General features: G+C 58.4%; 4 protein-coding genes, 2 long non-coding RNA genes and 2 other non-coding genes across 11 annotated transcripts; 2 read left to right on the top strand and 6 right to left on the bottom strand.

Moving 5' to 3' along the window:
• The first annotated feature begins 109 nt into the window (after positions 1-109).
• EIF3G (eukaryotic translation initiation factor 3 subunit G) lies at positions 110-4,247 on the top strand. The gene is made up of 11 exons (XM_040449839.1): positions 110-226; positions 362-408; positions 897-980; positions 1,086-1,174; positions 1,332-1,391; positions 2,217-2,321; positions 2,415-2,604; positions 3,319-3,426; positions 3,530-3,666; positions 3,751-3,857; positions 4,144-4,247. Exons 1-11 carry the CDS (start codon positions 207-209, stop codon positions 4,157-4,159), a joined length of 963 nt encoding a protein of 320 aa, XP_040305773.1. The 5' UTR covers positions 110-206; the 3' UTR covers positions 4,160-4,247.
• P2RY11 (purinergic receptor P2Y11) lies at positions 4,245-11,601 on the bottom strand. The gene is given in 13 exon segments (XM_040449841.1): positions 4,245-5,590; positions 7,923-8,009; positions 8,092-8,252; positions 8,329-8,458; positions 8,569-8,647; positions 8,762-8,885; positions 8,987-9,094; positions 9,295-9,371; positions 10,028-10,198; positions 10,303-10,353; positions 10,557-10,658; positions 11,160-11,330; positions 11,437-11,601. Coding segments are annotated over 13 exon segments (2,409 nt in total). The 5' UTR covers positions 11,455-11,601; the 3' UTR covers positions 4,245-4,460.
• On the bottom strand, positions 9,168-9,247 carry LOC121014121 (small nucleolar RNA U105B). The gene has a single exon (XR_005783050.1). It is a non-coding gene; the product is annotated as a small nucleolar RNA U105B (small nucleolar RNA).
• Positions 10,423-10,509, bottom strand: LOC121014119 (small nucleolar RNA SNORD105). Its single transcript, XR_005783048.1, has one exon. It is a non-coding gene; the product is annotated as a small nucleolar RNA SNORD105 (small nucleolar RNA).
• Positions 11,602-11,693: 92 nt separating the features above from the next.
• On the top strand, positions 11,694-20,011 carry ANGPTL6 (angiopoietin like 6). Of its 4 annotated transcripts, none has more exons than XM_040449836.1 (8): positions 11,694-11,782; positions 12,635-12,714; positions 13,771-13,853; positions 16,490-17,072; positions 17,769-17,946; positions 18,503-18,690; positions 18,770-19,040; positions 19,572-20,011. In XM_040449836.1, exons 4-8 carry the CDS (start codon positions 16,497-16,499, stop codon positions 19,760-19,762), a joined length of 1,404 nt encoding a protein of 467 aa, XP_040305770.1. In that variant the 5' UTR covers positions 11,694-11,782; positions 12,635-12,714; positions 13,771-13,853; positions 16,490-16,496; the 3' UTR covers positions 19,763-20,011. The 4 variants fall into 4 exon arrangements, with proteins under 4 accessions (XP_040305770.1, XP_040305772.1, XP_040305768.1 ...); XM_040449838.1 differs by having other exon boundaries at positions 13,771-13,860; XM_040449834.1 differs by lacking the exons at positions 11,694-11,782; positions 12,635-12,714 and having other exon boundaries at positions 13,571-13,860.
• Positions 13,259-14,504, bottom strand: LOC121013959 (uncharacterized). The gene is made up of 3 exons (XR_005782996.1): positions 13,767-14,504; positions 13,571-13,627; positions 13,259-13,381 (listed from the first exon to the last, which is right to left on the bottom strand). It is a non-coding gene; the product is annotated as an uncharacterized LOC121013959 (long non-coding RNA).
• Positions 14,560-16,492, bottom strand: LOC121013958 (uncharacterized). Its single transcript, XR_005782995.1, has 3 exons — positions 16,259-16,492; positions 14,708-15,838; positions 14,560-14,599 (listed from the first exon to the last, which is right to left on the bottom strand). It is a non-coding gene; the product is annotated as an uncharacterized LOC121013958 (long non-coding RNA).
• SHFL (shiftless antiviral inhibitor of ribosomal frameshifting) lies at positions 19,972-24,396 on the bottom strand. The gene is made up of 8 exons (XM_040449840.1): positions 24,067-24,396; positions 23,449-23,572; positions 23,205-23,254; positions 21,908-21,946; positions 21,568-21,717; positions 21,134-21,237; positions 20,849-21,003; positions 19,972-20,276 (listed from the first exon to the last, which is right to left on the bottom strand). Exons 1-8 carry the CDS (start codon positions 24,085-24,087, stop codon positions 20,047-20,049), a joined length of 873 nt encoding a protein of 290 aa, XP_040305774.1. The 5' UTR covers positions 24,088-24,396; the 3' UTR covers positions 19,972-20,046.
• Between the last annotated feature and the right edge of the window lie 3,368 nt (positions 24,397-27,764).

Raw genomic sequence — 27,764 nt, 5'->3', positions numbered from 1 at the left:
AACTTTTCTCAAAGGTAAATGGATCGCTCCTCCGCTCAGACTGGGGGCCCGCGCCCAGCGGCTCACCCAGCCGGCATCTCCACCTCCGTCCGCAGAGGGCGCTGTGGGCGCTGCGGCCGGGCCGCTCTAGGCGGCACGGGAAGTCTCGTGCTCCCTTCACTTCCGGTCTCTGGCCCGGGATTGGGCTGCGTGGAGAGGCTCGTGAAATGCCGACTGGAGACTTTGAGTGAGTCGGGGGTCCCGGAGCGAACCTTGGGAGGGGGGCTGGGGGGTCTAGGGAGCACCACGGGGCCTGGGTACGTCGAGGCGGCGTGGGCTTGGCCTCGCTGACCCAGCCCTCCCCTCCGCAAACTTCTTGCAGTTCGAAGCCCAGCTGGGCCGACCAGGTGGAGGAGGAGGGCGAGGACGGTGAGTATGCCCGGTCGTCCCCGGTCACCTCAGCCAGCCCCCGGGCCGGTCGCTGCCGCCTGCTCCGGCCCTGCCACCGCGGTCCGATCCCGTAGGCCCCATCGCGGCGGCCTCTGTCCCGCGCCATCCTCCGGGCCAGCCTGTCGCCAGTTCCAGATGATCGCTGGCCCGGCCCTCCTCCCGTGCCACCGCCCAGCCCTCGTAGCTGCTCCGGGGAGGAAGTTGTAGCAGCCCGCCTCCTGCCTTTATGCCTGCGCCGGGAGGGCTTTATGGGCTGCCCCCGCTTCCATCCTTGCCGTTGCTCGAGGTTACTCCAGCCAGCCCCACGTCCGGGCACGGCTGTCCCGGGGCAGTTCTTCGCCAGCGCCCAGCCCTTGTCCCGCCTTCCCGGGCTCCTGGTGTGGGCCTCCACCCAAAGGGCCCTTCATTTTGTCTCGGGCGCCCCCGCTCCTCCAGCTCACCCTTCCTCCCTACACTCCCTTTTGTAGACAAATGTGTCACCAGCGAGCTCCTCAAGGGCATCCCTCTGGCCACTGGCGACACCAGCCCGGAACCCGAGTTAGTGCCCGGAGGTGAGTGGCGACCTCTGCTCCATTCGGGGCTGCCTCTCCCCAGCGGCATTCCCTCCTGGTCCCCATTCCCCGGGGCTCAGCTCCCTCACCTCTCCTCTCTCCCAGCTCCGCTGCCGCCTCCCAAGGAGGTCATCAATGGAAACATCAAGACGGTGACGGAGTACAAGATAGATGAGGACGGCAAGAAGTTCAAGGTGAGGCTGGGGGAGGAGGTGGGTGCCCTTGCTCTTGAGGGCACTTGCGCCGGGAGGGGACGGCGTGTGGGTGTTGGGTGGGTTGGGCTGGCTGGCTCCAGGTGCCTCAGAGACACAGGAAGTCCGAGCCTCGGGGGGGGGGGGGGCCCCCCCACAGATCGTTCGTACCTTCAGAATTGAGACTCGGAAGGCCTCAAAGGCTGTTGCGAGGAGGAAGGTGAGACCCTGCTCCTGTCTCGGGGGCTCCCCCGGGGCTGGCTCAGAGGAATTAGGAATCCCTTTTTTCTGGTGCCTTTAGTTTTAGGCACCTATTGTGTTGGAGCATGGCTGACGTCGGTGTGTGTTCTGCTGGGGCACTGAAAAGTCAGTGGGGTTAGATTCTCAGTCCTCTCAGCTTGTCCACCAGGAGGAACGGAGCCAAGCCCTCCCCTGAGGTGGTCACAGCAGTTCCTGATCGACTGGGCTGCACGCTTGGGGAAGAAGTAACGATAAATACGTTTGGCACAACTTTCTGTGCTCTTTCTCTGTGCCAGACCCCGTGCCAAGTGCTCTGCGGGAAGTGTTCTCTCATCGGATCCCCCTAGCAACCCTGGGAGGCGGGGAGCGTTTGTGGTCCCCGTCTTCTAGGGGAGGATGCCGAGGCCTAGCTTGTTTAACTAGCTCAAGGCCCCTCATGGTCTGGGTGACCCCTGCACACCCCTGAGCATCGCTTCCTGTGGGAGCTGGCCCACCTACTGTCACGGGTCCCCGGGAATGGTTGGCTGTGCGGCTGCTTCCTGCCGGGCCTTGGCTCTCTCATCTGGAACTTGGGGCTGAGAGCTGTCCCTACCTGCCTCCTGGAGCCGGCATGAGGTTGAGGCCCGGCACATGCCAGGAGTGGTACACACTAGGAAACAGGAACTGTCATTGTCACCGCTCGGGGGGGGCTTTGGGGGAGGGCGAAGAATGTGGTTCAGGCCCCGACAGGCTACTGTGGTCTGGGATGTCGGCGAAGGGGGTCCTACATGGCCTTAACCTGTCCCTCATCCCGCCCCGAGCCCAGAACTGGAAGAAGTTTGGGAACTCAGAGTTTGACCCACCGGGGCCCAACGTGGCCACCACCACAGTCAGTGACGATGTGTCCATGACATTCATAACTAGCAAAGAGGTGAGTGGGGCAACAGGGCAGGGCCAGTGGCCGTGATGGTGGTGGCCGGGGTGTGGCAGTTCCGCTCTGAGCGTCCCCTGACTGCCCGCCTAGGATCTGAACTGCCAGGAAGAGGAGGACCCAATGAACAAGCTCAAGGGCCAGAAGATTGTGTCCTGCCGCATCTGCAAGGGTGACCACTGGACTACCCGCTGTCCCTACAAGGACACTCTGGGGCCTATGCAGAAGGAGTTGGCGGAGCAGCTGGGCCTGTCCACCGGCGAGAAGGAGAAGCTGCCTGGAGGTGCCCGGGCCTGGGGATGCAGCTTGGCGGTCTGTGGGGCGGGGGCGGGGAGGACCGCGTGCAACTCCGGGAGGGTCCTTGGTCTTCACCTGCCGTCGGGGGACGGGGCCGTCCCCCTCGCAAGTTGTCCTCTCACGTCAGCACCGCGAGGCTGGCTGCGGCCTGGGTGCGCGTGAGAGAGCGTGGCTGGGTTGGTGACTGCTGGTGATGTCGCGCATCTTTTCTGGTTGGGGCTGGCAGACCATTGCTTTCCACGGCTGTGTCTACACCGCACATGCTTGAGACTTACCAGCTGTGATTCTGTTGTGGACTCGGGTGTGCCGTGTCTGCCACAGACACGACCACGGCTCTGCGTGTGTGTGTGTGTCTGGACAGTTCTATACCTGTGACTTGATACGCAGCATACGTGGCATTTGCCTGAGTGTGTGGGACCTGGGGACTGTCCCTGCCGTGTTCCTGTGTGTTGTGAAGCTGAGCGGTCCTCCCGCCCTCAGCTACAATTGCCTTGGGTTGCATCAGCGTCTGTGGCTTCTTCGGACTTCCTGGATGTGACCTTTATGTCCATGTGGCCACGGGGCCTGAGAACCGGCCAGATGCATGCAGTTTGATAGACGGTGCCTGGCCCGGCCTGGGGCCAGAACTGCCAGCCTCCTGGGGCGGGCCTGTCCCTCATCTGCGCCGGGTGGAGCCTGACCCAACTGCTTTGGCCTCCAGAGCTGGAGCCGGTGCAGGCTGCCCAGAACAAGACCGGGAAGTACGTGCCCCCGAGCCTGCGGGATGGGGCCAGCCGCCGTGGGGAGTCTATGCAGCCCAACCGCAGAGGTGAGCCAGCGGGAGGGCGCCTCCCGTTCCCCCCGTGACGATCCTTTGTCCAGGGTCTGGTGAGGGCCGCTCTCTTACCAGCTGCCTCTCCTTGCATGTCCAGCTGACGACAACGCCACTATCCGTGTCACCAACCTGTCCGAGGACACTCGCGAGACTGACCTGCAGGAACTCTTCAGGCCCTTTGGCTCCATATCTCGCATCTACTTGGCGAAGGACAAGACCACTGGCCAGTCCAAGGTGGGCTGGTGGCTGTGGGGGTTGGGGAAGGGGTCGCCTGGCCTGGTTGTGCCCCTGACTCGGCCCCCCCCCCCCCCCGCCCAGGGCTTTGCCTTCATCAGCTTCCACCGCCGTGAGGATGCCGCACGCGCCATCGCCGGGGTGTCTGGCTTTGGATATGACCACCTCATCCTCAATGTCGAGTGGGCCAAGTAAGACCACTGCTGCACCCCTGCCTCCCGCCCCCTTGTCACATCCAACACTCAGACCGTAGGCCCTGCGCCAGCTTAATAGCCACCAAGCTTGTTCCGAGGGACGGGTCATTTACTGTCCTTTTCTTAAGGAGGCCCCACTGCGCCTTGTGCACCCTGCCCCGCGCCCCCCCCCCCCCCATTGCCACGGAGGCCCCAGTTGTATGTAGCAAGAAGTCTTGGAATTCCCTTTGGGATCTGAACTCCTCCCCCACAGGCTGCTCTCACTACCCATTTCTCTCTTCAGGCCGTCAACCAACTAAGCCAGCAGCCACCCGGCCCCCAGGGCCCCCACGGAAGCCAGCTCCTCCGAGTGCGGGGCTCCCGGCAATAAAAAGGTTGCGGTTGTCATGTGCTGTCTTGTTTATTCACCTTGTCTAGTCACCTGTTCTGTGGCTAGTGGGGGCCAGCCCTCTCCGGGATCAGGGCTTCGGGCAGAAGTTCCTGCCCTCCCTGGCCTGGGCACCTTCAGTCCCCCATCAGGTCTTTCTGTAGACCACGGAGGAAGTGGCGGTTTGGGGCCTGCCATGCTCTCGGATGGATTCCAGGGCAGGCGGCAGTGGCTCAAAATAGGCCGGGTCGTCGGCTCAGCTCGGGGGACTAGGACCCCGAGGTTTTGGGGGTGGCTGTGACATTGAGGGGCAGGACTTGGCCAGAGCTCCCGGCGTCGGCGTCCTCGGGGGGTTGGCTCTCCCCGCAGCCGAGGCAGCCTCCTGGACCGGGGCAGCAGCCGAGGCTGGGTGCCACGGCCATGTAAAGCAGAGGGTGGATGCAGATGGCCACGGGCATGAGGCCCCGCATCACCTGGTGGCTCACGTAGATCCTCCAATCCAGCGCCGCCTCGGCCTCGGCCGAGTTAGCGAAGCCCGGGCAGCGGGCTCTCCAGTGCTGTCGGGCGGACACGTTGAGCACCAGTGTCACGTAGTAGGGCACGTAGGAGCCGGTGTAGAGGGCCATGCCGCTGGCCACCAGCACCGCCACACGCAGCTTCTCGGCCGCCGTCATGCCGTGGCTGCGCAGCACTGCCCACCCGAGGGCGCCGTAGGCCGTCAGGGTGAGCAACAGCGGCAGGCCGCAGCCCGCCGTGACCAGCGCCAGGCTGTAGGCTCCGTAGGCCTCGAGGTGCTGGTCCGCCGTCCCCAGGCACTTGGTGCAGGCCCCCGGCCTGGCCACAGAGCAGTCCCCCTCCTGCTGTGGCCGCTTCAGGTGGGAGAAGCCGAGCGTGGGCGCGGCCAGCACGGCTGCCAGCACCCAGCCGGCAGCGCTGACGGCCCAGGCGTGCTTGGCGCGCAGGCTGCTGCGGGTGAAGAAGGGGTGGACGATGCCCAGGTAGCGGTTTAGGCTGATGCAGGTGATGAAGAGGACGCTGCCCAGCAGGTTGCAGGTGAAGAGGAAGCGCTCCAGGCGGCACGCCAGCTCCCCATACTGCCAGTTTTTGGGGGGGTAGAGGTAGGCGGCCAGCGGGAGTAGCGTCAGGGCGTAGAGCAGGTCGCTGACGGCCAGCTGTGCCGAGAAGACCACAGCCGGGTGCCACGGGCGCCGCTCCTGCGTGCCGAAGCGGTATAAGGCGAAGCCGTTGCTGGCCGTGGCCACCAGGAACTCAACCACCAGCACGGGCCACAGAAAGTCTTCCTGGAAACGACTGAGGACGCGATCGGCGGCGGCCGAGAAGTTGGTCGGGCAGGGTATGGCACCTGTGGGCAGATGGTGTCACCAAGTGAGCGCCGTCCCTCCTCGCGTGGTTTTTTTTTTTTTTTTATTATATATATATTTTTTCAACGTTTATTTATTTTTGGGACAGAGAGAGAGCATGAACGGGGGAGGGGCAGAGAGAGAGGGAGACACAGAATCGGAAACAGGCTCCAGGCTCTGAGCCATCAGCCCAGAGCCCGACGCGGGGCTCGAACTCACAGACCGTGAGATCGTGACCTGGTTGAAGTCGGATGCTTAACCGACTGCGCCACCCAGGCGCCCCGCTCGCGTGGCTTTTGATGCCTTCAGAGCCCAGTCCTTCAGATTACGTACCACGTGGTGGGCTGCACCAGCCCTTTGGGGACACACTTTCTCGGAGTCCTTCCCATGCCCAGGAGGGGACACCAGCCACAGCAACTTCTTACGGAGGAAATCGGGCCCAGAAACGTCAGAAGCCCGAGTCCTTTCAGGTGGTATCTACCAGGCTTGCTCTGGGTCCTGAATTCCAGAACTAGGTAGCCATCACCTTCACGTGACAGCCATAAGCCAGCAATGACAATCCACAACCACCAGGCCTGCGTGGAGGCGGGGGAGTCCGGGGGAGTCCCCAACCCCCCCATGGCCCTCCCAAATCCATCAAGCCTTGCTGCCTCCACCTTCAGAGTCGGTCACTTTCTCAGTGCCAGAGGCACTGGCCTCCCAGCTCCCAACGACCTCCCTATGTGTTCCCCCCATGGCCTCCAGAGGGCACCCAAAGACACCCGAATCAGGCGGCTTTCACCTTTGAGGCTCCCTCCTCACTGGGAGGAAAAGGCAGTGCTCACCTCTGCCACGGAGGGGCCCCAGGAGCAAACCTCCGTCCAGCTGCTCCCTCTCATCTCCCTGTGACTCATTCCCTAGGTCTTTCCCACACTAGCTTTTTTTTCTTCCCACACTGGCTTTCTATTCCTTAAGGCGCATTCTGCCTCAGGGCCTTTGCACTGATTCTCTCTTCCTGAGTCACCAGTGCCCCCACTCACCTCCTGGTCTTTAGCCCTGAGAGGGTTTTTTTTGAGAGGCATATTCTGACCCTCTATTATCACAACTGCACCCTGTCCCCCTTATTTATGCGAATCCTGTGCTTCCATCTGACCCCTGTTGAGAGGGGAAAAAAAAAAAAAAAAAAAAAAACCAAACCCAACCCAGAAGACCTCTCCTGAGGGCAGGGAGTGCCCCACAACTGGCTTCCCAGAGCCCAGAACAAGGCCTGGGACACAGCAGCGTGGACCAGAACAGAGATCTGGAATGGATTCCCTCTCACGTACCCAACTTAGCCTCAGCTTTGGGTGCACGGCCTGCTCCCAGTCTGTCCAGCAGGCTGGCCACGAGCTCCATGCAAGGTGCCAGCGGCCCTCCCTCCCCCACGCGACTGCTTCCCCAACCACGCTTCTGCCTCCTCGTCCCATCTCCGCCCTGGGAGGAAGTTCCTGTCCAGACGCAATTAAGTCCCTCCCGTCTGCCTCCCAGGAGCCGGCCACCCCCAGCCTCGGTCCTGGGCAGCGCCACAGGGGCCAGGACCCTCACCTGATGTGGCGGCAGCCATGGCCCACGTGCCCTGCCTCCGGGTCCAGCGCCGAAGCCGCACCACCAGGAGCACTGGTGCTGAGCCGAGCCGCTGCCGAGCTAACCAGCGGCCTGGCGGGCCCCTTCCTTCCCAGCAGCCCCACCCTCTTTCTCTCAGCGCTGGCAGCTCAGCTCCGCCCACTGCCAACACCAGCCAGCTTCGCTTCCACCCCCGGCCTCCTTCCTCCTCACACTTTGTCCTCCAGAGCAGCCTAGTCACTGGCTTGCGGGTAACAGGGGCCTGGGGGGTTAGGCTGGGGACAGGCCAAGGACACCCCGAGGCACCAGACTCAATCTGCCCATCGCCCTCACCTGCAAAACAGTTCCCACGTGTCCACTGCTTAGGATGTGGGCGCGAACCTAGCCCGGTTCCCAGAAGCTCCTGGCCCCGAGCCTCTGGGCTTTCTACCACGAGACTCCAGCTCTCCCCATTCCCAATGCAGACGCAAGACTCACGGGAAATCAAGCATTCACCAGCGTGGGAGGTTGGAGAAAACCGCTCCTTTATGAAAGGAAACCGAGGGCTGCCCCTGGAGGCCCAGGTGGAAGCCCAGGGCAAAGGCTCTTGGGCCCCAATTTGGGGCATTCCATCCACTGCACCGGCCTGGCCTCAGACTGCTTTCTTAGGTGGCCGTGCTCGGCCCCGCCTGTGCTCCCAGGCAGCTCCTCTGCATTCCAGCTTGGCCTGGGCCCGCTGCCTGCCCTTGGCCTTTGGAGGCCTCCGGTCAGCACCTCGATCTGGCCTCTGCCCCCTTCCTTGCTGCTTCTTGCCGGGGGGCCCGGCAGGCCGTCTTCGTTTGGCTGCCTTCGGAAACATGTCTGTGGGGAGAGACCACGTCAAGGCCACCAGGCCACAGGGACGGGCTCAAGGTGCCCAGCTGCACCAACCCCTGCCACATACCCTCATCAGGCTCCTCTCCCACTGCCTGGCGGAAATACTCGGCCTCATCCTCCTCTTCCTCTCGCTGGCCGGTCCCCTCTGGGGGGGCGCCGGGGTCCTCGGCATCGCTATCCCCACTGGCCTCTGCCCGCGCCCGCTTCATGCCTGCCAGGCTCTTCTTCCTGGAGGGAGAGATCATTTAGGGTGGCGGCCTGCACCTGAGACCCTGCCTCACCTGCACGGCCCACGGCCACACACCTGTGTGCCTCCCGCTGCTCCCGCTTGCGCAGAACATTCTGGGCCTGCTGGTCCTGCCTCTGGGCCTTGAGCCGTAGCTTCTCCTCCTTGGCCGCCAGGATGGCCTGAAGCTCCTCTTCAGTCTTGTGCACTGAGCGGGAAGAGATGGGTCACGGAGACCCAGATGTGTCAGTGCACCTCGCGACCCACCCGTGAGGGCCTTGGACTCCCAGCCCCTTGCTTCCCCAGCCCCATTCTCACCGAAACTGTGGAACAGCACGTTCCCTTCCCCAACACCCTCCTGGATTTTGATGAGCTGCAGTGTCATCCGGGGCCCAATCTGGAGGGACATAGGGGACAAGTCAGTCCTTCTTCAGGGCCGGGGGGAAGGCGGAGGGGTACTGCCAGAGGAAGTCACTTCTGACCCTGGGCCTGCCCTGGGCTGGGCCCTCACCTCAGTGAGCCGCACGGCACTCTGCTGGGCCCGCATGTTGCCGCGTCCCGCGACGGCTTGGGGCAGCTCCGTGATGTTGTGCTCCCCATCGGGCTCTGCCTCACTCTCGGACAGCCCGGCGCCCCTGTGCAGAGGACACACTGGTTAGTAGGGGATCCCAGGCTCCTGGAACAGCTCCGGGGTCTCCGGCGCGGTAGTGATCTCCCCACCCAGTGCCCTCCTCACGTGGCCAATAGCTCGCTGATGTCCTGTAGACGGCTCATGTTGGGGAACTTCTCCTGTAGAAGCTTCTTCATCCCACGACTTGCGCCCACAGGAACGACTTTGATGCTACTGCAACACCCAGGGTGTGAGAAGGGGGGTTAGGGATCCTGAGACTGGGGTCAGCTCTGCCCCCCTCCCCTTTCCACAGTGCGTCAGGGCGTTTACTTTGAAACTGGACAATCACAGAGCCTCAGCAGGAGCGTTGTCATCAGCCACACGTGGAAGCCCTGCCTCCTCCCCTCCCCCCGCCCCTCAACAAGAGTACTCACTAATGACGAAAATCTAGCTCCTGGGAGTCAGGATTGTAGTTGATAAGAAGGCAGCGCTTGATGGTGTTTAGGTTCACCTGGAAGGGAGAGGCGAGGGCACAGCAACATGTCAACTGCCCACGGGCTTCCCTGTGTGCTGGAGCCACAGCAGGCCCTGGCCCTGTTCCAGAAATCTCTCAGCAGGGAGATGTGGCACTGGGGGGACTAATGGAGTGGCAGGCGCACTGGCTAGAGTTCTTGGTTCTGAGGCCCACCGAAGCCGTCCACACTGTGGGTGGACTGCTCCCTGATGATCAGCACCTAACAAGCCTTACCTGAGACCGCTGGTGCCAGGGATTAGGAACTAGGGCTCTGGAGCCAGACAGCTTAAAAAACCCAGTCCTGCCCTCTGCGTCTAACCTCTGACTAATGACTTCCCCTCTGTCAGTCTGTCTCCCCATCCATCAACTGGTGTCCCAAGTGCCTGGCACGCTGCTCAGGCTAATACTCAATCCCCACTCAAGAAATAAAGGACAATCAGGATCATTCTCCACCTTTCAGAGAAGAAGAAAGCTTACGAGGGAGTCTGTTACCCCAGGGTCACGAACACGTGAGGGAGATGTGACCTCAGGAGCCAGAGTGCTCTGCCTCCGCGCTGAGAGGCAAGGACCGAGCAAACAAGCCAAGGGCCTACGTGTGGTACCTACTGTCCGCCCTTCCACCCTCACCTGTCACCGCCCCAGGCCCAGCCTACCTTGTGCACATTGATGGAGGGGAACAGGTTCTGGAACATGGTGGCCATGAGCTTCACATGCATGCCGTGGGGGCCGAAGCTGTTGAGCACCAGGAGGGGCGGATGGGCAAACTGCTGCTCGTGCATGCGGTGTCGGCGCAAGGAGGAGACCACGTCGCGCATTAGTGTGTACTGCGGGACGGGGGGAGGAGTGAGGCCTGACAGCCACACATGGCTGGCGCCCTCCCTGAATTCATCCTCTACCCAACATGGCCCTCGTTACCTCTGACCCTTACCTTATTGATCCGGAAGGTCAAGGTGGGGCCTCCTGGGAGGCGCATCAGCTTCTACGGGAAAAACAAAACAAAAGGATTGGTCAGAGTCAAGGTGTCCAGCTAGGCAGCAGGGAGTGGGAACCTCCGCCCCATCCCTTCAGAGCGTTTACTTTGAAGCCAGAATCATGGCAACTCAGAGGCATATGGGTTCATCGTGAGAGTTGGGGGAGGAGGAGGGCAGGGGGAAGATGAGGGGTGTGGGTGTGTTAACTCACAAAGTAGATGTTTGTCTCCGTTTTACTCAGGATCAGAAAGTGTGTGACCCCAAGGGGCCCCGCCACTGCCACACAATCCTTCAGAGTGTTTTTCTTTCGTATCTGAGAATTACAAACACAAAACGGAAAGATCGTTAGGTATCCTCTCCGCGAGCAAGGGCTATAAGCTGGAGCTCTTATGCCCTTTCTTGCATTTAATCTGTCGCAGAAAGAAAGGAGTGGAATGTTCTTGACCTCTGGACCTAACCCGACTTAAATTTGCTCGTTTACTGTGCCTGGCCCATTTTGCAGATGAGCCACCTGGGCCCTGCGACGTTAATTAACTCTCTCCAGGCCTTTAAGAGAACCCAAGTTTCCACTCTAGCTTTGCTGACTCTAGTCCCTTTTTAACCACCAGTCTTAGACATCCAGCCAAAGCGGGTTCATCTGCGCCCCCTCGCAGCTGCCCCACAAAATCCGAAGAGGCAGGGACGATGGTCCCCATAAAGGTCCCCTTCTCCTGCCAGGGGGCCTGAAGGCTCGCGCGGTTCTGCGGTTGGAGCCACCTCCGTAGCGGCGAAGACGGGGCCAAAGGCTGATGGAGGCGGGGTGGGAGGTGCAGACCTGCAGGCGGGTGGCGGTGAGGGGCTCCATGACCCGACGAAGGTCCAGGCTGAGCTGCCGGACGCCGCGACCCGCGCGACCCCGCGCGAACACGAACGAGTGCGGCTGCGCGGCGTAGGCCTCGAGGTTGCGGAGCTGCGCCTGGGCGCGAGCACGCTTCTGGTGACGGGACTGCAGGGGCGAAAGGCGAGCGGTCAGCGCCACGGCCTCCGGAGGGACCCCACCGGCCCCCCGCCGGCCCCGCCCGCGCCCTCGCCCCCAGGCCGCCGCGCCTCACCCGCCCCGACTGCCCCATGCCGCCAACTCCTCCGCTGGGACGCTTCTGCCGGGTGCTTCCGGCGCCGCGCCGCTCACTTCCGGCGCCGGCGAGGTGACGACGTGAGGCGGAGCTGCGCGGTGACGTCACCAGGCGAGCAGAAAGCCACAGAGGGGTTGCTACGGAGACACCTGGTGCTTGTTTCTATGGAAACCGGGCGGGGCCAGTGTCTCAGCGAAGCGGCGCCGGCTTCGGAGAAATAAGTTGGGGGTTCGAATCCTACTTCGGCTCATGTATACCAGCTGGGCGATTTTGACAGCCATTTTATCCACTCTGAGGCTCCTACAAGTATTCTAAAGAGAGGATGGTACTCATTTCCCCTCTGATCCACTTACTAAGAAAGATGATGCACAATGCTTGGCACAAAGGCACCAGGCACTTGGGGAACAACCAGAGAAATGGGTAGAGCATAGCAATTACGTATATAGGCCCCCAGCTCCTGAGGGCCAGCGGTCTTCCCCGGGGGCCCTGTCTGCGGCGGAGAGATGGAAACTCCACATCACCTTCTGGAAACTTAGGGCAAGGCGGGCGCTTTGTGAATAACTCACCCCCTCCCGGTTTCCGCTCAAAGCCCCAGTCTTGGCCTCAGGCCTCTGGCTTCTTCCCCAGAACCTTGGGGTGGGGAAAGGGGACGCCCCCAACGTCTCTTTCCCTGTCCCATAGGTTTCCTTCCACCATCTGCTTTCCCTCCCCCATTTGCTTCCTCTCTCCTGTCTCTCCTTCCCAATTCTTTCTCCTCTTCCCCTCCTCCGTCTCCCCTTCCCCATCCTTGTCTTCTTCCTATCTCTGTCTCCCTCTGCCCCACTTTGTCTCTGCCATCAATTGTCTCTTTCATTGCCTTCAAGTTTCCATCTCTCTTATGTCTCTATCCCCATCTCTCTCTTCTCATCCCTCTTCCTGACTCCCCCCCACCCCGCCCCGTCTCTGTCCATCTCCTCCCATGTCTCTCCCCTTCTCTGTCTCTTGTACTCTCTCTCTCTCATCTGTCAGTCCCTCTCTGTGACTTACGAGGTTTCTTCTCTGCTGCCAATGGAGGAAGCTGGAGGGGGCTGCGGGTGGGGGGCCGAGGGGCCCAGTGTGGGGGGGGGGGGCCCAGCCCAGGCCTGGAGCCCAGCCTGGCAGCCTCTCTCAGATCTGGGACGACCATTTCCTCTTTCAGCCCGGGAGTCCACTCGGGTTACGAGTTCGGGACAGTAGGAACCAGGCGAAGGAGGCTGCTCCCTGAGAGCGTGTCTGCAGGTCAGTGAGGCCTTTGTGCAGGTGGGAGACCCTAGACCAGGCTCTGGGGGGGGCTCTATGGGGGTCCCTTTGTACCTCTGAGGAATGACCGCATGTTTTCTGTCCCTGCATGATTTGACCTGAGGATGTGACAGTGTGCGTGGGAGACAAATGGGAACATGTACACTGTGGTGGGCAAGTGGGCAGGGACCAGGGTTTCACTGTCTACCTGGTTAGCGCCTCTCTGCTTGCCAGTGTGAGACCCCACTCTGCCCACAGGGTATCCTCCTTTAAGTCGTGGTGTGTGTGTGAGTGTGTGAGTGTGTGAGTGTGTGTGTGTGTGTGTGTCGCTGCCAGAATCCGTGCTATGTTTCCAGCCATGTCTTCATATGTGCCTGTGCCGGGCAAATCCGCAGACACACACGCAGATTCCACGTCTACCTTTGTGGCTCCATGCAGTGGTTTGTCTCACTGGGGACCCGTGTGTCTTGATTTCTGCCTTGTCGTGGGCACACGGTGTGTGGCAGGTCAGGGTACATGTGTGTGAGTGCGGGAGCCAAGTTGCCTGGGCTGAGTTCCACCATTCTCCAGCTGTGCGGCTGTGGGCAAACCACTCACCCTCCCTCGGGCTCAGTTCTCCCTCTTGTAAAATGAGGCTTCGTAGGAACAAAGGTTGTGAAGGCAAAGGCTAAATGAGATAGAAGGCATGGATTTTAGAGGCACGCCTGGCGGCAGCAGGTGCCAACATTTCCTGTTGTCTTTCTCTGTGGTGTGTCTGTGTCCTCCCCCTGTCCCCCCCCCCCCGCCCCCGCCTCACGGGGCCCGCAGCCTCCCACGCTCTGTGCTCTGCTGTGGGGGGAACATCCGGAGCACTGACCTGTGTTATCAGGCCCTGGTGGCCTGGGCAAAGGGGTCTGGCCATTCTGCCTCGGTTCTCATGCAAGAAATGATAAATATTTACAGTTGGAGCTCCTGGTCTCAGCACCACGGCTCTGGTTTCAAGCTCTGGAGGACAGGGGTGGTTACCAAGCCTCCTCCCTCCTGCTCTCCCACCGGCCTCTCCCCTTCCTCACTCAGAGGCTCCTCCTGGACCCTCAGCTCCTCCTGGGACTTCTCGTCTGCTGCAAGCCTTGCTGGACTCAGGGTCTTGGTCCTGAGAGGTGAGAGGTGAGAGGTGAGAGGGAAGGAGGGCATGAGGACAGGGGGAGGCCGATTTTACCCGTTTGGCGACCCGGGCTTCTCCAGGCCTCCTTCGCACCCCAGGTTGAGCTCCTGGAAGGTGGTGGATGTTACACATGTAGTCTGGCTCCAAGGGGTGTGGTCCATCCCTGTCGTGGGGGGCCTGGTGTCGTCGAGGAGGGGGCAAGGAGAGATCCGGCTTGGTGTGCATATATGATAGCAAATATGCCTTTCTCCAGCTCAGAACCTTCTGGAGCTCGCACCTCACTCAGAGTGAAACCCCAAGTCCTTCTGGGGCCCACGAGACCCTGCACGCTTGGCCCCGTCCCCTCCCTGTTCTGATTCCTCCTGCTCTCCCCCTTGCTCGCTCTGTTCCAGTCTTACAGGCTTCCCTGCTATTCCTTGGGCACCTCAAAGGCTCTAGCTCAGGGCTTGCTTCTCCCTGTGCCTGGAATGCTCTTACCCTTGTCTCTTCCTTCAGGTCTTGGCTCAAGTGTCCTCTTCTTAGTAAGTTCTGACCCCTCTGTTTCAAACGGCCCCTCTGGGCCCCTGGGTGGCTCAGTTAGTTGAACATCCTCGCCTTGATTTCAGCTCAGGTCACCATCTCACAGTTCATGGGATCGAGCCCCTCATCGGGCTGTGCACTGACAGCACAGGGCCAGCTTGGGATCCTGTCTCTCCCTCCGTCCCTCTCTCTCTGCACCTCCCCTGCTCGCGTGTCTGCGGTCTCAAAATTAAAAAAATCTTAAAAAAAAAAAAAAAAGGCCTCTCATCCCAGAACCCCCACCCGCATCCCCACTTAAGTGTTCTAACAACTTACCACCCTCTGACCTACCCACCATCTGTCTTCCCATCCAGGACGTCAGCTGCCTGGGGGCAGGGATTTGTCTGTGTTGGTCCTGGGCGGTCAGCTGCCTGGACCAGCTCTTGGCACACAATAGGCGCGAAAGGAGCGTCTGCTGAATGTGTGAACAAGGTGATGTGTGTGACCTTGAAGACCTCGAGGCACCTGCCCGTGCGTGTGGCCACCCGGACATGTGGGTTTGGACACAGTGGAACTTGGGGCAGACCAGGGTGACGTGTGGACGTGGGAGATGTGTTCTGAGTACTGGCAAGTGCGTGTGAGAGGCCTGTGTGTCCTCATCTGAGAGGCTGCAAGCGGCTGAACCCCGAGAGAGAAGACAAGGGAGATGGCCACAGTACATGCACAGGAGCTCACCTGTGTGAGCAGGGCAACACTTGGGAGGGTACGACAGAGCTGGGGCATGTGAGTGTTGAGGGGCGTGCGCTGAACAAAACCCAGGCTCAGCCTCTGCGAGTGGATATTTTGGTGGAGGAATTCAGATAATAAACACCGGCAAACAAACGAGGCAATTCCAGAGAGAGACAAATGCTAAAATGACAAAGTGGGACCGTGACAGAGAGTGCCCAGGAGGAGCAACGCTAAATGGGGGTGGTCAGGGAGGGCTTCTGAGGAGGGGACATCTGAGCTAAGACCTGAGTAAGGAGAGAGAGGAGGCCATGTTAAAATTCCGGGAAGAATGTTCCAGACCGAGGAAAGGGCAAGTACAAAGGCCCTGAGGCAGGACTGTGCCTGGTGTGTTTGAGGAGCAACTAGGAGGCCAGTGTGCCTCGAACACCGTGAGTGAGGGGTGAGTGGGAGAGGACGGCAGGGAGGGGACAGGAAGAGGGTGCAGGGCCTTGTGGGGGCGCAGGAAGACTTGGACTTTTGCTCTGAGTGAGCTGGGAGCCACAAAGGGTTCTCTAGGAAAAGGAGAGACATGACCTGATTCTTTGGCAGCTGTGGGAGAAACAGACCAGAGGCTGATGGCAGACAACTGGAGGCCTGGGGGGAAATCCAGATGGTGTCTTGAGCTGGGATCATGGTGGGGGGTGAGCATGGGGGAATGTGGAGGAATTCAGGGTCCAAACAGAAGAGCTGACAGGCCTGGCTGATAGGTTGGATCTGTTGTGAAAAAAGAGGAGACAGGAATGACTCTGGGATTTGGGGAGATGGGGCCTCCGCTACTAGACTGAGTTAGTGAGACTTTATCTCTCACCCCACCTCACCCCTCTCACCCGTTCTCCTTCTGCTCCTGCCTCCCCATAAGTTCCTTTAATACATCAGGCACGGTCTAGCCTCAGGGCTTTTGCATTTGCTGTTCCCCCTGCCAGGGATGCTGTTCTTCCCCAGATATCCTCATTACTTCCTCCCTTACCTCCTCCAGGAGGTGTTCCCTCCTTTCAAATTGCCAGGGCCCAGATCTCCACATCTCTCTGTTTTCCTGTTATCTTAACACCGGCTAATACACTCTATTAATCCCTATAGCTTATTTATTTTGTTTCTTGCCCATCAGGGCAGGAAGTTTTGTGTTTTGTTCCATACCGTAGTCCCTAGAACCGTGGCTGGCACACAGCAAGCACTAAATGAATGAATGCATGACAAGCTGTCCCGCAGGGCGCCGGGAACCAAGTGGAAAGGCCAGGGTGGGATCCCTGGGGCATCTCAGCCTGGGGGCGGGGACCTGGAGCAACGCGGGTTTGGCGCAACCCGAGAGTTGGGGGCCCGTCTAGGCACCCGGGACTCCCCTCCTTCCTGTTCGTCCTCTGCCTTCAGGTCTGCCATGTCGGCGCCTCAGCTGCGCACGTTGCAGCTGCTGCTCCTGCTGGGCGCGACGTGGGCGCGGGCGGGCGCCCCGCGCTGCACCTACACCTTCGTGCTGCCGCAGCAGAAGTTCACGGGCGCCGTGTGCTGGAGCGGGCCGTCCGCCGCGCGCCCGGCCGCGGAGGCCGTGAACGCCAGCGAGGTGGCAGCGCTGCGCATGCGCGTGGGACGCCACGAGGAGCTGCTGCGCGAACTTCAGCGGCTGGCGGTGGCGGATGGCGCCGTGGCCGGCGAGGTGCGCGCGCTGCGCAAAGAGAGCCGCGGCCTGAGCGCGCGCCTGGGCCAGTTGCGCGCGCAGCTGCAGCACGAGGCGGGGCCGGGGGCGGGTCCAGGACCGGGGGCGGAGCCCGCTGCTCTGCTGGCGCTGCTTGGGGAGCGCGTGCTCAACGTGTCAGCCGAGGCGCAGCGCGCCGCCGCCCGCTTCCACCAGCTGGATGTCAAGTTCCGGGAGCTGGCGCAGCTGGTCACCCAGCAGAGTGGCCTCATCGCCCGCCTGGAGCGCCTGTGCCCGGGGGGCACGGGTGGGCAGCAGCAGGTAACCTTAAAGCTGGCCAGGAATCGTAGCCACTTCCTGTTTGCATCATTTGTAAGATGGGGCTCTTGCAACCCCACGCACGATCTCTGAAACGCAGTTTTGAAATCCGAAAAGCTCCAAATACCAGATTCCTGCTTCTCCTTCCACAGCTCATTTGGATCAGAACGCGACTGGCGACTACCTAAAGTCTTTACTTATCCACTTAATATAAATATTCATAGTGCCTGTAATCAAGCATATTATTACATAAAGACCAAGGATCCATGTTAGGGAGGTGTTATGTGATATAAATATAGACCCTGTGCTACTGTTCTAACTTCTGTTATATTATTTTTAATTCTGGAACATGGCTGGCCCTAATTTTGAATAAGATTGTTGCTCCGTGACAACCCATACCTCACAAGGCTGTTGGGAGCATTCAGTAAGCTAATACTCATTGTTGGAGGTACTCTTACCATCAATACTTTACAGAAAAGGAGAGTCAGAGTCAGATAAGTTAAGCTGTGAACACCAGAGCAGGAATTTAAGCTCAGCGCTGCTCTTGACAGCTAGAGTTAGGCTTTGGGAAGTATCCATTCTAGGGCTGGGACGTGTCCCTGCCTGATCCACCCATCTGGGTGTTGGGAGATTTAGGGGCCCAGTGTCTTTTCAACTGAAGGCTAGTGCAATCACATCTGAGTCTCTTGGTCACCGCAGGTCCTGCCACCGCCCCTGGTGCCTGTGGTTCCTGTCAGTCTGGTGGGTGGCATTAATGATACCAGCAGGAGGCTAGACCCGGCTCCAGAGCCCCTGAGAGACCAGACCCCGAGACAGCAGGGGCCCTTGGCTTCTCCTGTGCCTGCAGGGCACCCTGCTGTCCCCACCAAACCGACAGGTAAGATGAGGGCAGGAATGTTGGGGATGTGAGAAGCTAGGGAGTTCCCAGTGCATTGTGAGGAGATGGAAATAGGAGCCAGGATTTTAATGGCAGATTTCTCTCATGGTAAGAGGACTGGAAGAAAGGATGCTTTTATTCTGGTGATTGAACAAGGAGCCATGGCTCTCATCCTGATAAAGACCAAGATCCTTACTGTGGTATGAAAATAGGAAAGAAAAGGCTTTTCTTTTGATGAGGGGACAGGGAATTTAGGACTGCTTATTGGTAAGAATTTAAGCGAGCTCAGAGGGTCATGTTCAGGATTTCTACTCTGGTGAGGCTTTAGAACCAGGATTTAAGTACCCCAGGCTCCACATTTGCTGTAGTGAGAAAAGAATGAACCAGAGTATTAACTCAGGTAAGGACATGGGTACTGGGGCTCTTATTTTGGCCAGGGAATGGGAGAGGCAGGACTGCTGTTCTGGTGAGGGGATGAGAGAAGAATGCAGATCTATATACCAACAAGGGGTTGGTTGGTCCAGGCTGTGCCTTCCCCACATCTCTGTACCCACAGGCCCATGGCAGGATTGTGCAGAGGCCCACCGGTCAGGCCACAGGCAGAGTGGTGTGTATGAACTGCGACTGGGTCGGCACGTGGGGTCGGCGTGGTGTGAGCAGCAGCTGGAGGGTGGAGGCTGGACTGTGATCCAAAGGCGGCAAGATGGCTCTGTCAACTTCTTCACCACCTGGCAGCACTACAAGGTGGGCGTGGGCGGGCAGGGGCAGGGCTGTGTCGGGGAGGGGACCTGCTTCTGACCTGCTGACTTTCCTGTCCTGCCAGGTGGGCTTCGGGCAGCCTGATGGAGAATACTGGCTGGGTCTGGAACCTGTGCATCAGCTGACCAGCCGTGGGGACCATGAGTTATTGGTGCTCCTGGAGGATTGGGGAGGGCGTAGTGCACGTGCCCACTATGATGGTTTCTCCCTGGAGCCTGAGAGTGACCACTATCGCCTACGGCTTGGCCAGTACCATGGAGATGCTGGAGACTCTCTTTCCTGGCACAATGACAAGCCTTTCAGCACCGTGGATAGGGATCGAGACTCCTATTCTGGTAAGCAGAGCTCTTATTCTGGTGGGGAGTGGGGACAGGGGAGGAGGGACTCCTAGGGAGGGAATGCAAAGAATGAAAAGAGCGGAGTGACACTTCCCTCTGGTAAGGATCAGGGTAAGCAAGAGAACAGAGGGGAGGACTTTTATTCTGGTGAGGGGACAGAGAGCCTAGATTCCTTCTTTCATGAGGCAGTTGCTTCCCCCTGTTCTGGTGAAAGGCAAGGAGAGCTAGCAGTCTTATTCCAGAAAGGAAGTAGGGAAGATTTTTTCCCTTGATAAAGGTAGAGCTTCTAGTTTTCAGAAAGAGTGGAAAAGGTATAACGTGTACTTTGGTAGGGGGATAGGGAAGGAATTAAAGTTATTACTCTAAAAAAGAAAGGGGCCAGGGCTCTTAATCTGGTGAGGAGAGAGGATCAGGGTTGCGTTCACTAAGAGTGGGAAGGGCCAGGGGATGCGTGGCAAAAGCCTTGCGCTGAGATGCTCGTAGAGGTTTTTATTCTGGTAAGAGGACATGGGTTTTCTCTCTCCTCAGGTAACTGTGCCTTGTACCAGCGGGGAGGCTGGTGGTACCATGCCTGTGCCCACTCCAACCTCAATGGCGTGTGGCACCGTGGCGGCCATTACCGCAGCCGCTACCAAGATGGGGTCTACTGGGCTGAGTTTCGTGGCGGGGCTTACTCTCTCAAGAAGGCTGCCATGCTGATCCGGCCCCTGAGGCTGTGACCGTCTGTCCATCTGTCCCCCAGGTCCCAGAGGATGTTTGTCAGCAGGAGCCCAAGTCGTCCTGGCTACCCCTGCTTTGTGACTTAGTGCGGGCCACGTCCCACACACTCTCCTGTTGTGAATCTGCTCCCCGGGGTCCTGAAAACGGGACCCAGGAATCCCCCTGCCAATGTCGCAGACCCAAATGGCTCCTCGAGGGCATTTAGATCTCAGTTTGAGCTCATATTTTATAACAACACAAAATATCCAGACTGTGTCCGGTTTGCATCTGCACCTGTCCGGGGTCACTCCCCATGCCCACCCTCGCCCTCCTCCTCCTCTTCCTCCTCCTCCTCCACCTTCAGGTCCTCCAGGATGAGGTTGTCCAGGTCCTCCAGGAGGCCCCCCTGGCTCAGGCAGGTGGCCACAGTGGAGCCACTACTGATGTGGGGGTTGCTGGGGTGCAAGACTTTAGGCAGGTGGTTCTGCTTCCGGCTCTTGGGGTGAGCGCAGGATGTCCCAGGCACGTGGGGCTCTGGGGAGGAAGAGGTTCTGAGGTCATGGAGCTTGAGGCCCACGCAAGACTCTGGGGGCAAAGGGGCTGCAGCCATGGGGGCTCGGGAGGGGAGGGGCTGAGGCTACAGGCCGTAGGGCCAGACCTACAGGAAATTCAGAGATGAAAGTCACAGGTGTTGAAGCCACTAGAGACCCAGGGACATGGGCATCACCTGAGACTACAGAAGACAAAACAGGAACCAAAGACACAGAGACCGTGGCAGAGGTCACGAGGACACAGGGGGAACCACTCAGTCTCAGGGGCAAGAGCACGGAATGTGGCTGACGCCATGGGAGATGGGTATTAGAAGGGGGAGGGTCTGGTGTTGGAGCCTGGAGATCGATGGGAGGCCGGTGCGTGGGAGATGTGAAAGGAGAGGCTGATGTCACGGGATGAGCTACGTGGCTTTGGGGACTGAGGCCTTAGGAGGCACGTGGAAGAAGCAGGCAGAGACCTTGGTACTTAAGGCCCGGGAGGCGGATGTCCCAGGAGTCAAGGTCACAGAGACCGCCCAGAGCGAGGGAGGTCACGGGGACGTGGCAGGCCCTCACCTCGCCGGTTGTAGCAGTCGGCGGCCGAGCAGGAGTGGGTATGGGTGCTGCGGCGGTCCGTGTCCCGGTCCCAGCGTGGAGGGAGGATCCGTGTTGGATACACGGGGAAGCCGCACCCGTAGCAGGGGGATGAGGACCCCATCTGTGCCCAGCCCCTGGGGGCGGGCAGGGCCGTGAGGGTCCAAAGGTGAGGCCCGGGCCAGGGTGGGACCAGGGAAGGGAAGGGCAGGGCTGGGGGTGGGGGGGAGGGGGCGTGGAGGGTGGGGTGGGGGTCAGCACCCTCACCGGAAGTTGTGCCGACACTTCGGGCAGTGGAACTCAGCCACGCCCCACATCTTGTCACAAGGCACCGGCTCATAGCGCTTTCGGCATTTTCTGCACCGGGACACCTGGGTGTGCAGAGTGGGGGGCAGGCTTGCGGTCAGAGGTGAGCCCCGGTAGCTTGACCCTGGCCACAGTGCACACCACTGATCAGGGGGGGGTTCAGAAGCCCGACTTGGGGTTGTGGTTTCGAGGTCAGGTTTGATTTCTGTGGTAGATGTCGAACTGTGGAGTCAGAGGACAGGCTCTGGGGTCGGGGAGGAGCTCAGAAGTCCAACTCGGGGTTGGGGGGCGGGGTCTGAGATGGAGGTTGAGCTCTGAGACTGCGGGTCAAGGGCCAAGGGTCGATACTCTTAGGTCAGAAGTTCAGATACTGAGGATGGGGACCGGGTTATCACCTCCTTCCGCTGGGGTACGCGCCGCCACCAGACATGGTCACAGGAAGAGCAGGCGAACTGCCGATCCACGGCCGGAATGAGGTCTTCCTGCGCACGCTGGAACATGCGGAGGTTGGCTTCTGTTAGTGGCAGCAGGGAGGTCGCCACGGCCTGCGGGATGGGGATAAGAGGATGGTCACGCCTGTTCCACTAACATAAACACGTCAGCCCTCTTTCCTCTACAGATACGTCGCCTCTCCCGCCCCTGTAACATCGCTCCCTCTTGTCCGTGGACATCCCCCACCATCCCCTGGGAATGTCCTCCTCACTCTGCCTCCCCCATCCCATACCCTGGACCCACCTGGATGTCCTGGTCCTGCTTCATATCCTCTGGTGGGTCCTGGGTGGAGACATCAGGGGCAGAAACTGGGGACGCAGCTCAGACCTCTTTTTTACCAATGTGTCTTGGGGGCGGGGCTCCTGCGTGGGGAGGCAGGGTCCTGGCCCCATGTGATTAGGGTGTCCTTAGCTCAGGAGGTGCTGACTGACCAGTGTCCGCTTTTAGAGGGCCAGGCGCATGGCCTCAGTTATCCTTAGAGTAGCCTTGAGAGCAGGGGGAGGGGAGGGGGCACACCTATTATCCCCACTGCTCAGATGAGGAAACCGAGGCTCTGAGCTGGGAGAGGGGTTGCCTGAGATCACCCTGAGGGAGCGCGGCAGAACGAGCCGCATCCCTGATGAGGGGCATCTCAGAGCCCAGCTCTGATCCTAGGTGGCCAAGGTTTAAGTCCCAGCTGCTGCCTGCTTGCTCTGTCACCCTGGCAAGTGACTTAGTCACTCTCTCAGTTTCCTCATCTGTAAAATGGACGTGGTAAATAACAGGACTTGTCTCAACGGATCAATAGGGTGACGAAATTCAAAACAACATGTGGAAGTCCCACGGCAGCGCTCTTTCCTAGTATTGTTTGTTTTCATTTTTAAAAATTTTAAGAAGGCTCCAGACGCAACGTGGGCCTTAAATCCATGACCCTGAGATCAAGAGTCACATGCTCCAGTGACTGAACCAGCCACACCCCCCCAGAGGCCCCTCCTATTATTTTTAACATACCCTTTACACGTGTAACTGTAAAGAATATAGTGTACTTTGTTAACACTCTTTAGCAACTCTAAGAGGTGGAATCCACACTGCACTAGCCACCAAAGTCATTTAAGGGGTCAAGTGACCGTGTTGCACCTGTGCCTCAAAGCCTTTCATCCATCCATCCATCCATCCATCCATCCGTTACATGGGGTTCCCAGCCCCTCTCTCCTTCCCATCTCCTGTTTATCCCAGCCTGAATGTGTGTCCTTTGCTTACTCTATTCCCTCTTGCAGGAAGCCTTTCCTGACCTCCAGGGGTCCTCTACAATGACATTAATCCTGATTCATTTCACTGCCTAGTTTCATGTCTCTCTCCCCTACTTAACGTCATCAACATGTAAAGAGTGCCTACAGCTTGAGTCTCCCTGGTCTAACACATCACTGAAAGGTGAATAAGTCAATGTGGATCGTGCGTTGGGGACTGGTGGTGCACAGAAGGGGTCATCACGGACAGGCCAGGTCCCTTCTGTTCCCCCTCCCCAGGCACCCCATCCTTTGAAGGGAGGGGGGCAGTTTACCTGGGCATCCAGATCATTACTCAGTTCCTGTCCATCTCTCTGCTTTACCCCTGGTGGGGAGAGTAAGTGTAAGTAAAAGGTCCTTGAAGGATCTTGTGGGAGTTTCAGGGTCCCCAGAGTCCCAGTATAGCCCCTCCCCAGGAGATGATCTCAGCGCCTCTTCCTACCCTTAACACAGACCACACCTCTCCTGCGTGCTCCCCAAGCCCAACCCCTACCAGGACCGGGACCCCAGCCTGCTCACCGTACACGATGGATCGCCCCACGCCGGTGTGGTCGCTGCCAAATTTCCTCATCAGAGTCCCCGCCTTCTTGGAGGATACCTTCCCATGAAACTTCTCCTGGAGGCGCCGGACGCTTTTCTCCAGCTGGGGTGGGCACAGGGGGGTTCCGATCGGGTAAGGAGAGGAGCAATCGCCCCTCCCCCATCTCTACGCATCCTTCTCCCAGCCCGAACTTGACCCTCGGTTTTGGCCTCTCCCCCCCCGCCCCCCCCCGCCCCCATCCCTCCCCCTCCCCCCGCCATCCCTCTACGGCATTTCCTGGAAAAAGCCAAAGTCCCCACAGGGCACTGGGGGAGGGAGCGGACTGGGGCGAGCGTCCCAGACTAAGGGAGGAGGCCGGCCAGGTAACCTCTGGCTCCTGAACCTTGACCCTGCAGCCCCCGCTTTTCCTCGAGGAGGCCGCATTTCACTCTGGGGGATGTGGCGGTCATTCTCCTTTCTGAGGGGAGCCAATGCCAGCCAGGGTGAAGGTCTAGGCTTCGGATGGAGTCTCCAGAAATTGCGAAGCCCCCTCCGCGCCCCCGGCCCCTCCCCAGAGTCTCCTGAGAGACCCCGGCCCAGCCGTAGCCATCTCCTACCTCCACACCTTCTTGAGACATGGTGGCGGCGGCGCAGGTTCCCGCGAGGGTCCGCACTGCGCGCTCAGAGCCCCCCTACCCGGGCGCGCCCGTCGGTCCAGCAGCCGCGCAGGGCAGGGGGCGGGGCCTCCGGGCGGCCCCGCCCTTCCTTCCCGGCCCCCTCTTTCGCTTTCGATTGCGGGGAGTTGGGGGGGGGTGGACGGGGCGCTCTGGCTCCGCCCTGGCTCCGCCTCTGCTCTTGCGCCCCAGACCCAGGCGGGCGCCAGGGGTCTGCACCCTGCGGCGGAGCGCGCGCACCTCGGGCGGTGGAGGCGGCGCGGCCTCTGCAGTCGGTCACATGTCCCCACGCTGCGCGGGGTCCGCGTCTTCACGTCCCTCGTGGGGGCGGGGCCGCATCGGAACGCCGCCTTGGATCTCCGTGTCCCCCTCAGTTCGCGCTCCCCCACTTGATAACCCTCTCCTCTCCTCCCGCAGGAACCAGGCGCTAATTAGGACCTGGGCCCCCTACCAGCTCTGAGTCTCTTAACGGGGCTACATCCCCTTTCTGAACCTCAGTTTACTCCTCTGTAAAATGGGTTGATACAGTGGCTACATCCTGGGATTGTGTGTTTGCCAGGCTTGGAGACCCCGGGTAGGGCGCTTAGTAGCACCTGGCGTGGGGTAGGCAAACTAGTCACTGGGCCACCTACTATGTGCCTCTGCCAAAGGAGCAGGTAGTTGGACAAAGGGGAAGATGCTTGTTAAAAATACAGGTTGCTGGTCCCTAGGAGTGCGGCAGCAGTCGACTGTTTAGGGGTTCCCAGGAATCTGCATTGTAAATCAGAAGGTTGAGCATGCTCTTGGCCAGAACTTTTTTCTTTTCTTTTCTTTTCTTTTCTTTCTTTCTTTCTTTCTTTCTTTCTTTCTTTCTTTCTTTCTTTTTTTTTTTAAGTAGGCTTCACGCCCAAGGTGGGGCTTGAACTCTCGACCCTGAGATCAAGAGTCGCATGCTCCAGCAACGGAGCCAGCCAGGGGCCCCTATTATATAAAGATATTGTTTAACAAACAAGCAAAAATGGAGATTAAAAAGTATAGGTGTTCTAATGTCTTCTACTTGAACTCCGAAGCTTTGTTTGTGGGTCTGTGCACCCCACCTGGAAACTATTAGTGCATATAAACAGTTCATGGTTCTTTGCGACTGGATGTGGAATTTCAGGCAGGGGGCGGGGCCTGTAGTCTGCATAGAGGACCTGGGATTTTATCCTGAGGGAAGTGGGGAGGCATGGAGGGGCTCTCTTGTTATACATATACACAGTATATACATATTATGTATAGTATATTATTACTACTTACCCACTGGAGAGAGAGGTCACAGCCAGGGTGGGTGACAAGCAGGCAGGAAACAGGTAGGAGGCTGATCCAGCTCCAACATGAATCGGATCTGTTAGATTCTCCTAATGGCCAGTGCTCTTACTCTACACCAGGCACAGTTCCAGGCACTGAGCATCGAACAAAAGAGATCCCTTCTCTCTTAGAGCTGACATTCTAGCGGAGACAGACAAGAAAGATATATGTAATAGGACAGAAGACAGTAGGTGCTACAGTGAAAAATGAACTGGGGTAAGAGTATGGGTAAAGGGGGGGGGGATCAGGGAAGGTGGTAGCAAGTAACCTCTGAGGGGAGACCTAAAAGGAGTGGGGTGAAGAGAGTTGTAGGCAGATTAAGCAGCAAGTGCAAAGGTCCTGAGGTAGGAGCATGGGACTGTTGTGACCAGTTGTAGTTGTTCCGTATTTGCTGCATAACAAATTATCCCCAGAATCAGTGACTTAAAACAATAAACTTACTGTCTCATATAGTTTTTTGTGGATCAGGGAATCTAGGAGTGGCTTTGTTGTGCTTTCTAGCTCCGGGTCTCTCATAAATATTGTAGTCAAGATTTTGGTCCGGGGCTGCAGTCACCTGAATGTTTGACTGGGGCTGGAGGGTCTGCTTCCAAGCTGGCTCATTCAACATGGCTGGCTGGTGGGTGCTTGTTGGCCTGATGCCTCAATTCCTCCCTATGTGGGTCGCTTGAGTATGCCCGCAACTTGGCTGCTGGCCTCCCCAGGGCAAGTGACCCAACAAGAGAAGAAAAGCCAGGTGTATCTTTTATGACCTAGTGTTGGAAGTCACACAGCATCCCTTCCACTGCTACCCTCTGTGTGTTAAAATCGAGTCACTAGATCCAGTTTATATTCAGGGCGAGGGAATCAAGACCCCACCTTCTGCCCATTCCCATCCTCCCATCTCCTGCTGGAGCGTCTCTGGCTGCACCGGAAGGCAAGGAGAACAGGGAGCCAGTCACTCTGCCAGTCTCTCAGGATGCAGAGTATTAGACAGTTGATCTGGAAGGACAAACAGCCGATACAACCGGAGCATTTGTAGAATTGGGGCATTTGTAGATGGACAGAAAAACAAACATTTCCAGCGATCACATGGGGGCGCTGTCTACCCACCAACAGTTCACTGAGCTTTGTGACCATCTTGGCCCGGCTGACAGTGTGGCTTGTTTGTACAGTGTGGTATGAGCATTACTGCCTTTCATCCTTTGTCTTCGTAAAAAGGTGTGGAAAGGGAGAAGATACATGCGCTGATAACACTGATAAGAAGTGTAGCCTCTGACACGTTGGTATAATTGAGTCAAAGACTGAGCCATTAACTGGGGCATCTGGGTGGCTCAGCTGGTTAAGTGTCCGACTTTGGCTCGGGTCATGATCTCACAGTTTGTGGGTTCGAGCCCCACGTCTGGCTCTGCGCTTTGGATCCTCAGTCTCCCTCTCTCTCTGCCCCTCCTCTCTGTAAAAAAAAAAAAAAAATAAAAAAAAAAAAAAAAAAAAAAGACCGAGTCCTTACTGTTCAATCCAGTCATTAATTTGACAGAAAGTGCTGGGCACCATTTCTGCCCTTCCAGAACTCATGGTCTTAATGATAAAGAGAAACATGAAGCAGATAATATCACAAGTAATTATTATATTTATGATCTATACCAAAAAAAAAAAAAAAAGAGTAGTAACTGAAGGGTCCATGAGAAAGGGGGACAACATGGGAACCTGACCTGGGGCAGGGTGTTCAGGGAGGGCTTCCTGGAGGAGGTACCTCTTGAGCTGAAGTCCTAACACTTTGAAACACTGTGAGAAGTGTTTGAAACTATGTATTTCATATGATCCTCTCGGTAACCTGGTGAGGGGGGGTGCGGGGGTGGGTGATATTACCAATGGGAAAACAGGTTCGGGAACTTACTTGAGGCTCTCTGAAGGGTGAAGAAGTTTCCTACTTGAAGAGATGGAGCACGGGCGCATGAGGTGGGAAGGGGTTTGTCCATTACAGGAAGCTAAAGGCCACTATGGCCAAGGGCTTAGTGAGCGGCGGGGGGAGTGGAGGGAAGGGAAGCTCTTGACTTTCAGCCGGACCCTTTGAGGCGTAAGCCTTTGAGGCATAAGCTGGGTGACCAGTTTAATTGTGGAGAAAAGGGACACAATTGGAGCATGGGTGTGTTTTTCTTATTGTCCCTCCCTTCCCCTATGTTCATCTGTTGCGTTTCTTAAATTCCACATACGAGTAAGATCACAGGTGTCTGTCTTTCTCGGACTGACTTATTTCGCTTAGCATAATACCCTCCAGTTACATCCTCCTTATTGGGAGAATGTGTGTGCTTTTCATAATCTAGTCGATTTCCCCC

Source organism: Herpailurus yagouaroundi, unplaced genomic scaffold (genome assembly GCF_014898765.1).
Source record: "Herpailurus yagouaroundi ecotype Mexico unplaced genomic scaffold, PumYag 200, whole genome shotgun sequence".
In the NCBI taxonomy this organism is placed as follows: domain Eukaryota; kingdom Metazoa; phylum Chordata; class Mammalia; order Carnivora; family Felidae; genus Herpailurus; species Herpailurus yagouaroundi.
This window is presented reverse-complemented; position numbering and strand designations above follow the sequence as displayed.

Excerpts from the sequence above, each read along its gene's own strand:
- SHFL (XM_040449840.1), bottom strand. The coding sequence starts at position 24,087 with ATGTCTCAAGAAGGTGTGGAG. Across the intron at positions 21,718-21,907 it reads AGCAGGACCAGGACATCCAG|GCCGTGGCGACCTCCCTGCT; the intron begins GTGGGTCCAGGG and ends CCCATCCCGCAG. Across the intron at positions 21,004-21,133 it reads AAGTGTCGGCACAACTTCCG|GGGCTGGGCACAGATGGGGT; the intron begins GTGAGGGTGCTG and ends GCCCGCCCCCAG.
- ANGPTL6 (XM_040449834.1), top strand. The coding sequence starts at position 13,631 with ATGCAAGAAATGATAAATATTTACAGTTGGAGCTCCTGGTCTCAGCAC. Across the intron at positions 17,073-17,768 it reads GCACGGGTGGGCAGCAGCAG|GTCCTGCCACCGCCCCTGGT; the intron begins GTAACCTTAAAG and ends TGGTCACCGCAG. Across the intron at positions 19,041-19,571 it reads GGATCGAGACTCCTATTCTG|GTAACTGTGCCTTGTACCAG; the intron begins GTAAGCAGAGCT and ends CTCTCTCCTCAG.
- EIF3G (XM_040449839.1), top strand. The coding sequence starts at position 207 with ATGCCGACTGGAGACTTTGA. Across the intron at positions 409-896 it reads GGAGGAGGAGGGCGAGGACG|ACAAATGTGTCACCAGCGAG; the intron begins GTGAGTATGCCC and ends TCCCTTTTGTAG. Across the intron at positions 2,605-3,318 it reads GAAGGAGAAGCTGCCTGGAG|AGCTGGAGCCGGTGCAGGCT; the intron begins GTGCCCGGGCCT and ends TTTGGCCTCCAG.